Below are 14,060 nucleotides of genomic sequence, written 5' to 3'. Positions count from 1 at the left end.
ACCAGAGCCACAACACCCAGCAACACAAAACACATTAAGCATTTTCCCACTTTATAATACAACTCAAAAACATATTTCTTTTGTTAAATTCACCACAAAAAAAGAAAGAAAGAATTTAAAAATTATTCTGTTTATACAGACTATTAAAGAAATATGAAATAAAAAATATAAAGAGAATCATGCAAAGAAACTAAAAAAAAAACGGAACAGACATGTAGTATGGTTGTGTATACTATACCTTTCTTCACAAAATAGAATTATCTTTCAATAATTATTTAGATTATTATGACTTATGAAATATATATTAATAAATATTCAATAAATTCAAAAACGCAATTCCCAGACTTTTAAACTCTCTTGTTTTTTTTTGGTTAGGTAAATATAGCAACTTAAGTTAAATAAAATCAAACAAAAAAAAATTATGAATTCCTTTCTTTTAAATTACGTGAATGAAAAATTAATTGAAGTTTTTAAAATAATTTAAATTTATACTGAAATCATGTGGAATCAACGAAATTCTTCAAAAAAATATAAAAAAAGGTTGACGATTTCCTTCAAATCAAATTAATAAAACATAATATAAAAAAAGTATATGTATGGACATAAATAACTCAAAATCGCATGTCACGCATTTTTTTTTTCCAAAGACATTTCGTGTCAGTCAAGCCTCAAGAATGGGTTAACATAGTGTTATGGAATTCCGGCTTCTTTTTTGTGCTAATGTTATCAGTTTAGGTCAAGTCAATTAATTAACCATGACCTAAATTCACTATAATAAGCTACGGAATTCTGTTTGTTCGATTAAATATCTTGTATCTTGATAGAATGTAAAGACATTGCTGTGTGCTAAATTTATTATCATGTAGTATCAAGAAAATAATCAATTAAGATAATTTTCAAGACGCAGACGAGCTTTAATGAGACAAGCTTGAAAGTTTGAGGTTTTTGTGACAAGAAATGATGTCACAGATGAGGATCTAAATGGTTATGAGTCATAAAAATGTTGAAGTGTTTTGGCAGACACAGAATAGCTTGATTTGTATGTCAAGGGCGTCTGTGTAGTAATGACACAGAGATTCTTACTGGATTTTGTAATAGTAATTGAATTAGAAAAGTTTTTGAAGAGAATTTGTTGGATTTCTGCCAAATTTTTGGGGATTTTTGAGAATTTCTTATAGAAAATTGGTTTATCGTGGGAAGCTGAGGCTAATCTAAATAAATTCATCCAATCAAAAGCCCAACGAGCCATCAATAATAGCCTACAATTAAAATCGCAATTTCTAATCAACATTAAACGTTTTTGTAATCAGAATGCTTAAAATAGCAATTTTAATGAGCAATTAAAAGTTATCAAGAAGAAGCATCTGGATTTAAATGCAGTAAAATTGAATGAAATCATCACGAAATGATTTTAGCTGCAGCTGCTTATCTTTGAGATTTTGTTTACTATTAAAATCATTAAAAATCTGAAATGACTTTTTAAATGTGGGGAAATTGGCTATTAGAGCTTGGGAGCTAGCTAAAGGTACTGACTTTTAGTCATTTTAACCAAATTTCAATGAATTGTCATTAGAAATCTCAAATTTTAGGGCTTTAGACCCCTAAACATTGCAAAATTACCTAGAGGCGAATAGCAGAAGCGTTGGACAGTAATGGGGTCAGTTTATCAAAATTCACTGAGATTCATGAGACTAGGGATCAGTTTTTTGGTATACATCTACCCTAAACCTATTCCCTGCCCCTAGTCTTAGGAATTCTATAGGGTTTGCACCTAATGTAGGTGTCATGACAGGTTTACCGAGACATCGTCACCTGTTCCATATCAATTCACATTATCAGCCCATCAATATCAACTGCCCTATCACAAAACCTCCTCACAATCTCCCATCATCATAATCAATCTCATCCACTAGATCAACCCATCCCATCCTCAACATTTAATTGGAAAAAATCTTCATCAGGAAATTCACTACTATTAATAACAGATGATACATAAAAAAAATAGTAATCACTTATGCAAGTAGTCTTTATATGCCTACTTATAATAAATATAAGTAAAAACGATGTTATATCTAAAGAGAGGATTTACGCTGCTTAATCATGATGGTCAGCGAGATTGAATGCGATGAGAAGTAAATATAGAGAAAGGAAAAACACCTTGGTTAAGGTTGCCTTCTTATTTCTGTTACTGTACGTGATTACATTAATAATGTAGAATTGTGATTATTGTGGAGAATGAATTAAGGTTTGTTGTGAAAATGCTGATTGTGGGCTGTGATTTTAGGTTTTGTTGGGGATTTGATTGGGGGTTTGCATGGGGCTTTGGTAGGATTTGAAGTCCTTCACCTGGTTAGGTGCACCATGAAACCTCTTAAATTGATGAATTGATCCAAGTGCTCAGATTTGACTAAAATTTCGTATCGACAAGTCGACTCGACTTCCTCCAAAATTCTAGTCAACCCCAATCTCCAGTATAAGTCCCCAAATACGTAGAAATGACACTAATGTCTTTGGAAAAATTGCGATTTATTTATTTACATTTTTAATCAAAATCTTAGCTTTAATGAACAAAGAATAAGAATGAAAATAATAAAATAATAAGCAAACTTACCTATCCAGTCTGGCAACAGCGTCCCCGCAAGAGATTCTGAATATCTCTTACCTGTAAAGACATAGAAATAAAGAAATTCACAAATTAGTTATATTTAGACATAAATGATATAAATTTTGTGTGTGCTGTGGCAGAAAGCAATTCCTTATCATAAGCATCATCATCATCATCATAATTACATAAGACTGTCATTAAATTTCGCTCATTGTCAACAACTGCCATTGTATAAAATAGCAATTAAAAGTTTTTTTTTCTCTGTTTGTTGCTGTTCCTCCATCATATACAGCCCCGAAAAAGTGTAGCTTATTTCTAATTCTAGAAGCACTTCTATGTGCGATATTCCCGTCTCTCTTTTCTACTGTGTAACTTTAATGACTTTAACGTGCTCCCAAATGTGATATTTTTTTGTGTATTTCCATCCCTTCTTCTTCTTTCCTCAAACTCCATACGATACGCCATCACTGATGGCATCATATTTTAGTGTCACATTCTTCCATATTTCTCTTCTTTTCTGTTTCTGTGAGATTAATTTCTGTTCTGCCGAAAAAAAAAAGTTGTCATTTTTTTCCCTTTTTTTTCTCTGGTGTTCGAAGAATGAGAAAATGAGAGGAATGACTGTGTGTAGAGATGTATAAAAACCGTATGGTGCATGCTTTGAATTATCACACGTTTTTTGAATACATTCACAGTCAAAATTATGTATATATGCTTATTGTATGTATATATCGAAATCTTCTATAACACATAGTGAATGAATCAGGAGGAATAAGAAGATATATGACAAGAACAAGAACGTATATGAAGGAGAGAAAAAAATTGTAGATTAGATTTGATTTTTTGGGGTTTTAAGGAGTTGGAGCGCATATTTGAGGTGTCCTTAGATGGAGTTTATGCTTTAAATGGTTGGTTCTCAATAGAATTTAGCAAATTGAATGGATTTTTAAGAAATAGAGCAATTTGGCTATTGATAGTGGACAAAAGATTCAAGCATAGTAGTTTGAAGGTTCTAGATTTGCCAAATTGACATGATTATCGGTTAAAGGAGCTGTAAGTAGTCTAGTAGAGAAGTTTGAAGGCTCTAGGTTTGTCTAATTGAGAGAAAATTCAGTAAAAGGGGCTGTTTGACACCTGATTGTCGAAAATAGGCTCCAAAAATATTTTAAAGGTTCTAGGTTTGCCAAATTGAGAATATAGTCGGTTAAAAGAGCTGTAAGCCTTCTGATAGTCTAGAATATGCTCAAGCATAGTAGTTTGACGACTCTAGAATCTGATTTGATTTCATCCGCATTCCTAGGGCTTATCTTCAGGTGTTAAATCAGAGTTATGGCTCTAAATGTTTGAGTAGACAAAAATACGTCATAAAGACTAGTTAACGGCAAGTTAATGACTAGTTTATGTGGTTTTTTGTCCACTCTGGATGTCTAAACTTCAACTATATATCGAGAAGCCATTGCTGCAAGCTCTCAAGTTCTCAAATTCAAAATTGACTTGAATTGAGGCTTAATAAAACTTAATTGATGGTACAGTATTGAGATTAATACAAAATAGAGCTCGTAGTTGAATCTAGTCTACCTTAATCAGGTTAACATCGGGTTCTGATTCAAATTTAGATAGTTCTATAACTTGATATTCTATAGTCAACCAGAATCTATCAATCTACATCCCAAACTGTTCTTTGAATCCCCATAAATATCCCCAAAAATCATGCTCATCACCAAATAAATTCCATATCGTTTATTAATGATATATGATCATATTTTATATCTTTTTTGATATTATTTATATTATTGATTTTAAATTTGAGCGAGAAAAGCAAAATATATAACCTGATAACTGCTCAGAGGTTTAATTTTTTTTAATAAAAATTTCAGAAATAACCACAGAAAATAAAGTCAAGAAGTTCTTTTCACTTCTCTTTTCATAACGACATTCTGTTTACTTCTTCTTCTTATTGCTGTACATTCTTCTTCATCCTCAATTTCTTTTATTATATTTAGTTCAACGCGATTATCAATGAATCATAATTATTTCACATAATATAATATTGTAGGCAATGTAAGACATGATGAAATGGACATAAAGATTGATTGGTTATGTACATGAATTTCGTGAGAATCGAGTGACTTTCTAGCTTATAATAAATATTTCTCATGACATCAATTTCAAATATTCCCTACGAAGAAAAAAATAAGCAAAAAAAAAATAAAATAAATTTTATTTTAAACTTATTTATATTCGACACCTGCCAACTCTTGGAAGCGACACATACAAAAAAAAATGAAAAAAAAAAAGTTTGGCAAATCTTATTACTATCACTATTTTTAGCGTGGATTTCTCACAACCACATCTTAGTGACTTAAAGGCTTTTTAATTATGATAAATTGCGATTTTTGAGGTTTTATGAGCATGCACAGAAGTTGTACACCACATCAAATATTGATACGATTTGTTGATATTATGGATTGTTATGAATAATAATTGATTTTATCTTATTGGACATAAATCAGTTTTTGAAGTCATATCTGATGTGTAATAATTTAGAGGATTTTGATTAATTATAAGATGGTTAGCCAATGATTTTATGGGATGTCATTTAACCGCGATTTAAATTGATAACGCCTTGAGGGGATTTTTGGGATGTGGAATTTTATCATTGATTTAAGGAGGGGCTTTTTGAGGATGATTGGTGGGAGTTTAGTTTGTGTGAATTTCTATGGGGATAGCCGATTGTTGGGTATCATCTTAAATAGTTTGAGGTATTAGTCTCTAAAATCTAGAATTCTAGATTCCAAAAACTCCCAAAATTCGCTATTTTAAGGTTGTATCCTTGACAAAACCTTCTAAAATCAGAATTCCCTCCCAATATTGCAAGTCATAGACAATAGCACCAACAAGACTCCACAAAATCCCAATCTCAACGATGACTATCATTCCCAAATGACCTCCAAAAACTGAAAATTAATTTTGACAAGTCTAACAGCCGCTTTAAATACCGCACCACATTCATTTATCAAATCTGTAAATCGAAACTTTATTTTTCCTCGTTCTTGACCGAGCTCCAAAAAAAAAATAAAATCCACACAGATATAAATTGATAAATATCCATAAAATATCAAGAATTATCTCGAGAATTTGCTTTCTAAATTGAAATAGAATTCTCCAAACTATCTCAACGAAACACTAAGCTATAACTGCCTTCTTCTTATTTTCTCGATTATTTCACTGATATTTACATTTAATTTGATTTCTTTTGAACCTACAGACCACGCAAATTTTCAACTTATTTCACATGCTTTTAATCAATTGAAATATTTTGCTATCAGTAAAGTAATAAGAACGCCTTTGAAGATGTAATTGTGCATAAATTGAATGTATACATATAATTAAAAGAAGAAACAGAGAAAATAAAGAGATAGTTGTTCTGTATTAAGGCACACAGAGAGTATCAAACATACAGAAAAAGAACAAAAACATCTGTTTCATTTCATCAGTCAAAGGCGCCAATATATTCGAGGGAGAGATACTTCGTTTCGACAATAAACAAAACAAAAAGAATAAAAAAATCTTTTAATTTATTTTCAAAATTTTTTATAGTTAGTTGATGTAAATAGAAAATATACTAATTTGTACTTGTGACTTGATATTTTTTTTTTTGGTCATGTAAAAGTCGGTTGTTGATAACTCAAATTGAATTTTAATTAGACACGCTTTATGCTTATCAAAAAATTGACAATGACCATTAAAATATTTTGGCTAGCAGTCATATTAAGGTACGGCTGTGAGTGATTTAGGACAATTTTTAAATATAATCGCAAGATTGAGGGTCATGTAATAATCATAAAGTCGTTTAATTGGCATTTTTGAGGAAGACGGACGTCAAGTTATGAGGTCATGGGGATCGGACAAGCGCTTTTGGGTGTGCAGACTAGATTTTGGGGTTTTTGTGCATTTTGATGAGTTATGATGGCCAAAAGATGCTCAATAATCATGACATTTTAGCTCTATACCCCAGAAATCCTCAAATCTAGCTCAAAACTCCTCAAACAAGCTCAAATAAAGTTTTTTGAGTGTGCATGCGAGATTTTGGAATTTCTGTGCATTTTAATGACTTAGAATGACAATAATAAGCTCAATAATCATGAAAATCCAGTTCTATACCCCAACAAACCTGCAGATCTAGCTCAAAACTCTCCAAACTAAACTAGAACAAAGGCTATTGTGTGTCCATGCTTGATTCTGGGGTTTTTGTGCATTATAATGACTCAAAATGGCAACAAACAGCTTAATAATCATGAAAATTCAGTCCTTAACCCAAAAAACCCACAAACCTCACTCAAAATTCTCCCAAAACTCCCAAAAACTAATCATAAATTCCAATAAATTCATACCTCAGCCACGCATTTCATTAACCCAACGCAATGAATTTTTCATTAAATTTCCTCAAACAATCGGCTTATTTCAAAGACATCCTCATTCCAATTCATTGTTTTCCAAACAAAAAACTCAGCCAAGAGTATCAATTCTACTTTAACTTTTAAATTCTAGTTTTTTAAAAAAAAAAATGAAAATTGCTTTATATTCAACATGGAAGATGAACGTCCTAAGCTATAGATTTATTTCTGTTTAAAGAATAAATTTATTGCCATAGACAAAACAGAAATTCTGGTCACATAAAACTTGTTTTATCATATTTTTTTTTCTCTCTGTTTAGCTTTGTATACATAGAAATCATTCATCTTTATTCCAACTTTATTTCTACTTCATTTTTTTATATCCACAAAAAAAAAGATTAATTCTTCTTGTCTTTTTTTGTGATTCACCATTTATAGAAAAATATATAGTTAGACACATTGTAAACGCATCACAAGAAATCTTCTTCTTAAGCTGCTAAGAACAGCGAGAGAATGAGAGGATAAAAATTATTTTTACCGGTTTTTTTTTTTGGTCGTTCTGCTCAGAGAATATTTAAAAACAAAATAGAAACTCCTTTCGGAATATTAATATCGTTTGTGCTGTCCAAAAATAAAGAAGCCCTCGCACACATGGTGGATTACAATCTCATTTTTGTTGCTTGGATGAATTCCTCGAATTCATAATTATATGACACTATGATGGCGTGTTTGGGGATTGGGTTGGTGAATTGATATATGAGGGGTTTTGATGCTGTGTGTGGAAGTGGATATGAGGGCTTATTGAAGTTGAATTAGGCTCTTTAAGCTCGATTGGGGCTCTATAAGGTCGAATGGGACTCAATAAGGTCAAATCAGACTCTTTAGGATCGAATGAGACTCTGAGACTTAAGGATCGAATGAGACTCGAAGAGACTCAAATCAGACTCTTTAGGATCGAATGAGACTCTTCAGAACCAAATGAGACAGTTTAGGTCCGAATGAGACTCTTTAGGATCAAATAAGCATCTTTAGGACCAAATGAGGCTCTTTAGAATCGAATGAGACTCTTTAGAATCGAATGAGACTCTTTAGGATCAAATGAGACTCTTTAGGATCGAATGAGACTCTTTAGGATCGAATGAGACTCTTTAGGATCGAATGAGACTCTTAAGGATCGAATGAGACTCTTAAGGATCGAATGAGACTCTTTAGGATCGAATGAGACTCTTTAGGATCAAATGAGACTCTCAAGGATCGAATGAGACATTTTAGATTCAAATGAGACTCTTTAGGATCGAATGAGACTCTTTAGGATCGAATGAGACTCTTTAGGATCGAATGAGACTCTTTAGGATCGAATGAGACTCTTTAGGATCAAATGAGACTCTTTAGGTACGAACAGGTCCCTTTAGAATAGCATGAGACACTCTACACTCAACTATGAGCCCATAGGATGAGACTCTTAAGGATCAATGAGACTCTTTAGGATCGAATGAGCCATTCAAGCTTCTATTTTATCTAAAATACACAAGATACAATCTTGATTCTCTTCAAAAATCCACCCAAATCCCTCACATCATCTCAAAAATTCACCAAACTAAGACTTCATAAAGTCATTGACTCTCAAATGTCTCAATCTTTTATCTCATCATCCACATCAAGTACCTCCCAAATCCCAGTCATCAAAACACTTTACCGTAACAATTTTTTAAGCCAATTCAGATAATCATCTTAATCGATAAGCAAGAACATTCTCCTTCAATTTCCCTTTCCATCATTCGTATCCCAAAACCATAAAAATATTAACCTAATTGAATGAATATTTACATGAATGAATTTTGTTCCTTATATATTTTTTTATAGTAAACCCCTAATCGACACTTTATCCAAAATATCCTCATCATCTACTCGTTCTATCCACTTGCATCGTTATTTTTGCAATTTATGCGCCCCGAAAAAAAAATAAGCAAATATATCCCAAGCAAATTCACAATTATTCTGTGATTGCGTTAGGTCATGGCATTTTATACAATTTTTTTTTGATGTTGCTATAAAAATAATAATAAAAAGTTTATTCTGTTGCATGAGACTGTAGGTATTATTTTTTATGTGATTTTTATTGCTTACTTTACGACCCCGGTCTTGTGTCTCAATTTTTTTTTTTTTTTTGGTTCGAATATAAAATCCGACAAAACAAACCAGCAAGTGAGAGAGAACCGAGACATGAACACACAAAAAAAAAACAAAAAAAAAATCTGTGTGTATAGTAAAAATCCGGAGAGAGGAACTGAATGAGTGAGTGAGTCAGTCAATGCCATAAAACGCACTTCAATTGATTGTTTGAACATATAAACATAATAATAAACTGTTTTGTGTACGTAAAATCTGAGTCACTTAATAATATGTAATGTTTATACTCACAGGACATACATATACGATGTTGTAAGACTGAATAAGGTAGATAGTCTATTGATAAATATTTAAACTGCTATATCTTGTCTCATGATGTAATAAAATACATTCTTTATTACATCTAGACTCTTAAAAGGGCTACGGCGTGCTTCTGTTGCATGCTATACTTATTTTTTTTGGGGTCGATTTTTATTAGTCAAAATATAAAGACACTATGAGGCCAACGCATCGTGAAAGGATGAAGAAATAAACAAATTTTCTTACTCCGTTCAGCTCTCTGTGTTACGGAAACCTACACACTCCTTTTTGAATAGCTTTATTTGTACATTGTACGGTAAATGATTTCAAAAAATATTCTTTTATTTTTTATACTGTATGTGACTCCTCTTCTTTATTAACATTTAACATTTTTTAATGTGAATTGGAATTTTTGTTGAGGGAAGTGGTGGATTGGTTGTGGATTGTCGGGGTGTCTGTGGATTTGTTGGAGTGTCTGTTGATTGTTAAGGTGTCTAGGGGGGTAGTTAAGTGAATATTTAAGGATCTGAATAACCATAATAGGAGAAGTTGGTTAATCGATCCAAAATACAGCAATAGACCGACATGACTCTGGCGCAAATCAGAATCAGGGAAGCTTGGGGTCAGAATTATGATTTATTAACTAATTTGGGTTATCCGGGCTAATAATTACTTAGAAAACTTGATTAAAACAGTCAAATTGGAGTTGCTTGTTGTACCATAGCTTGGTGAGGACTCAAAAGGGTTCAGAAGACAGCCACTCATTGAATATTGAGCAAATGATCAATTTAGACCTGACCCAAAAATCATAAAACTCAAAAAATCCCAAAAACCATTCAAAAATGACTAAAAATTCAAAATAACTCAAAAATTCCTCAAAATTCTCATAAAATGCGCCTTAATCCCTCACATCCGTCCACTCCGACACCGATCTTTCCCCTTTTTTTAATACACATACTAAAAATACACACATAATTTCAGTTTTATTTTTTTTGCATACGTTTTGTATTTCATTCTTTCATTGTACAGGAGCTCCTATGTTAATCAGATTACAAACCCGACAATCATAAAAAATTAAATGTCTTTTTAAACAGTCTGTGAATATCATTGTCATGAATGATAAACAATTATTAATGCTCCCTTTTTTTATATATACATCCAACTGACTCAAAAAACTGCATTGATATAAAAATATTATTTGTTGTGTATATAAAGTCATTTTTTAGGCAATGGCACGAATCCGTAAAGGAATTAATGAACATAAAAGAAGAGTTTCTTCCATTAGCGATTATTATTTATAAATATTTGCACACATTTAAGGAAACCCACAGCCGTAAATGATATTCTTATGAGGAGAATAAATATCGTAAAAAATGATTAATAGTGACCATTAAGATAAAATAAGAAGAACATTTCTTTTGCTTCTGCATCTTAATGATTTCCGCAATCTTTTTTAATGCCATGCAGTCGCAGTTGAGTCTTTAAGGGTTGATCTCTGTGATGCATATTTTATTAATTATATTTGGCTAGTTGAAAATTATTATTTCATGGTTTTTTTGCTGAATTATCTGGATTTGCTTCATCATCTGAATTTGTGGAATTATCAGAAACACTTTTGGATACTTGGTGGGCTTTGGTATGAGATTGTGAGGATGTCTGGCTGAGTTTTGTAGAAATTTTGATGAATTGAGGTTCAAAAATTCAGATTTTAGTGTAATCTTGCAGATTCTACATGCCAAGATCCACAGGAGCCTCATTTGATCTATTTTGAATGTCATTGAGCTTCTTAAGTCTGCATTTGCCCTCTATGATCACTTTTAAGTCACTATTATGCAAATTCTAGCTCTATACTTGACAATATAGAAATATTTCAATCACGATAGTACTAAAATTGACAGCAATCGACCAATCTTAAGCCTCAAAAGTCAACACAGCCTCCAAAAGCCCCAAAAGCCCCAAATCCTCCCCCAAATAATCCCAAAATCCCCTCAAAAAACAAATTTAAACACCCAAACATGACATAAACTTCCCAAACACCCCGAACATACATCACACTAACAGTTAGTCAAGAGATTTCAGCACGTCTAGACGTAAAAATTCTCTCATTCAGTCAAAAAAAGAGAATTATTCATAAAAATGTGTTTAGTTCAGTTTGCTCGATATATCATCAAAAAAAGAGCACTAAAAATTCCAGAATCATATTTAATTTCACATGTTTGCACTGATAAAACACGTGTGAATTTATACAGACAGTAAAATTGTGTGGCTATAAAAGTTAATTTAATTTTTTTATGTCCCATTCAGCTCTTTGCCGAGAGGGATCATAAAAAACTGAAAGTGACATTAGAAGGTGCCCTCATAGCCAGAATTTAAAAACTAAAGAATGCTAATTAAGGTAAAAAATATTTGCATAAATTGTTTTTTAATCTCATAACATCGTCACACACAAAAAAAATTATTAAAATTATATTTTCTTTTCTATCCGATCGGCGCGCGGGTCTTCGCATAATATTTAAGATATGTGCACATATTCTCTCTGTCGTGATGTCGATGAGGTAGATAGACCGAGAAAAAGTAATAATAATCTTTATAGGTCGTCAACACATTCTTTTACCCAAAAAAAACTGTTTTAATGAATTTTTATTGAGTGTGGTTTTGGGTATGGAATGATGTGGATAGTTGGATGAAGTCATTGGGACAGGATGGAAGTTGTTTGGATGGTATTATGGAGATTGTGTTGATAGTGAAAGAAAGTTTGGTATGAAATTTGATATTTAGTGAATTTTGGGGGTTTATTGAGAGTTTTGAGTGAAATTTGGAACTGATTTTGCTATTTTAAGTTCAATTTCTATTTTATACACTAGTTAACCTCTGATTCTTGTCAAATCTCATGGATTAGGCTAGATAGAGTCGCATAATGCTTCATTAGAGTCATATCAAGTCTAATCTCCATAGAATGTCTTACTAGACCCTTCAATTTGGATCAATTTGCAACAAATCTTCTTAATTAAGCTCGTTTACCTCTCATTCTTATCCAATTCAGTCAAATTTCTTCATATTGACCCAGCATGCATGCAGTAAAGTGATGTCAATAATTAAAACTCAAGTTAAAGTGCATATTTGCATTTATCAGCCGTTTTGAGTCTACTAGACATTCTTGAACATTCTTATTAGCCAAATTCACTCTAATCCCAGCCTACAACCTCTCCAGACCCAAATTAACTCATCCCACCTTTCCTAGTACTCCCCACAGCACATGCAAAGCAAAAAAACTTTCACATTAAATTTTCATTAAATTCATTCACCTTCACCATCTCATTCACTTTAATTCATATACCATTCTAAGTAATATTATGGCCATAATAACAATAATATTAATAATCATCTGTGAATTAAGTGATAATTCATAAAGCTTCATGTATATTATAATAATAATATTTTTTCTGACTATAAGCACTTTTCAACAATTGATTCATAATGATTATGGTAAACGCAAAGGCAAAAAAACAAAAAGGAAATGCAAATAGCGATCAGACATGAAAATGAAATTCAATATAATCATTTTTAACTGATTACGTATACTATGTTGACTATATACAGCACAGTGTTAGGCTGGATAAAGTTAAGAGAAAATTGACATGATGTGGAATTATTTAGATCGATTTTCATTAGAAATTCAAATGACTTTATAGAGAGTTGAAGTCATATTTAGATATACGGTGAAGGGAGACGCAATCTTATCGTGAAGATCGACAGAAAGTAATTTTGGAGGTCATAAAATTTGTGTATAAATTGAGTTTGAGAAGTTTTGACTGTGGGGTTGGATTTTGGATGAGATTGAATGAAATTGAGTGAAAATTTGAGATTTTGGATTTGAGGGTTTTGTTGATTTTTGTTAAAGATTCTAGTCATGTAGAGTATTATGTGGCTTAAAATTGATTTTTTACAATTTTTAACAAATTACAGGAATCAATTTATGCTTGTTTAAGTTAATTTTGGAGGATTGACATGAATTGAAGTATGTTGTAGCATGTTATGAGTTAGAAGAGCTCGATGACACTAATAATTGAATATATATGAGGAATATAGATGCATCTTAGGTAACACTGTATAGAACAGCTTCATAATTAGCAATTTATAAGATTTCATAGCTTATTTTCAATTATTGATAATCTAGGGAGTATTTTCCTTATATTTGGTATCTTAATCATTTGAATCTCAATTTATAAGGTTCAATATTGTCAAATTAAGTTCAAAAATGACTAAAATTGAGCTGCCGACTCATAGAAGTACCTTTTAATTGTCTTATTAACTTGATTTGATGATTTTCTTCATAAACATCAGTAGTTATCCATTAAATTCTTTACATGACACCTGAATCTGGCTAAATCACTGTCTATACCCAATATCAAGTGCAATACTGCACAATCTGCACAATATTTCTGAATTCTCATCAATTCTAGTGCATCAATAAAGCCACAGTTCATCAAAATCCCCATAAACACCTCAAAAATTCCCCAATTTTAAAATAACTAATTTATGTCCCCAAAAAACTGCTGTCATTCAAACAATTTTACAATATGCAAATTACCATCTATAAATATGACTCAAAAAGACTCTATTTGACT

The 14,060-nt window shown here is 31.7% G+C and overlaps 1 protein-coding gene across 2 annotated transcripts in view; it reads right to left on the bottom strand.

The window, feature by feature from the left end:
- LOC139086632 (homeotic protein ultrabithorax-like) overlaps positions 1-14,060 on the bottom strand; it is a 107,310-nt gene that overhangs the window by 74,278 nt on the left and 18,972 nt on the right. Inside the window, exon 2 of one of the 2 annotated variants that reach the window (XM_070635164.1) lies at positions 2,612-2,662. The exons of the other annotated variant lie outside the window; for it this stretch is intronic. Coding sequence (XP_070491265.1) covers positions 2,612-2,662 — 51 coding nt within the window. The remainder of the gene's footprint in view (positions 1-2,611; positions 2,663-14,060) is intronic. 2 annotated transcript variants of the gene reach the window in all.

Source organism: Chironomus tepperi, unplaced genomic scaffold, assembly GCF_022539635.2.
Source record: "Chironomus tepperi strain 1889 unplaced genomic scaffold, CSIRO-AGI_Ctep_v1 contig_85, whole genome shotgun sequence".
NCBI lineage: Eukaryota > Metazoa > Arthropoda > Insecta > Diptera > Chironomidae > Chironomus > Chironomus tepperi.
The sequence above is the reverse complement of the archived record's forward strand: the minus strand, read 5'-3'. Positions and strand labels throughout refer to the sequence as shown.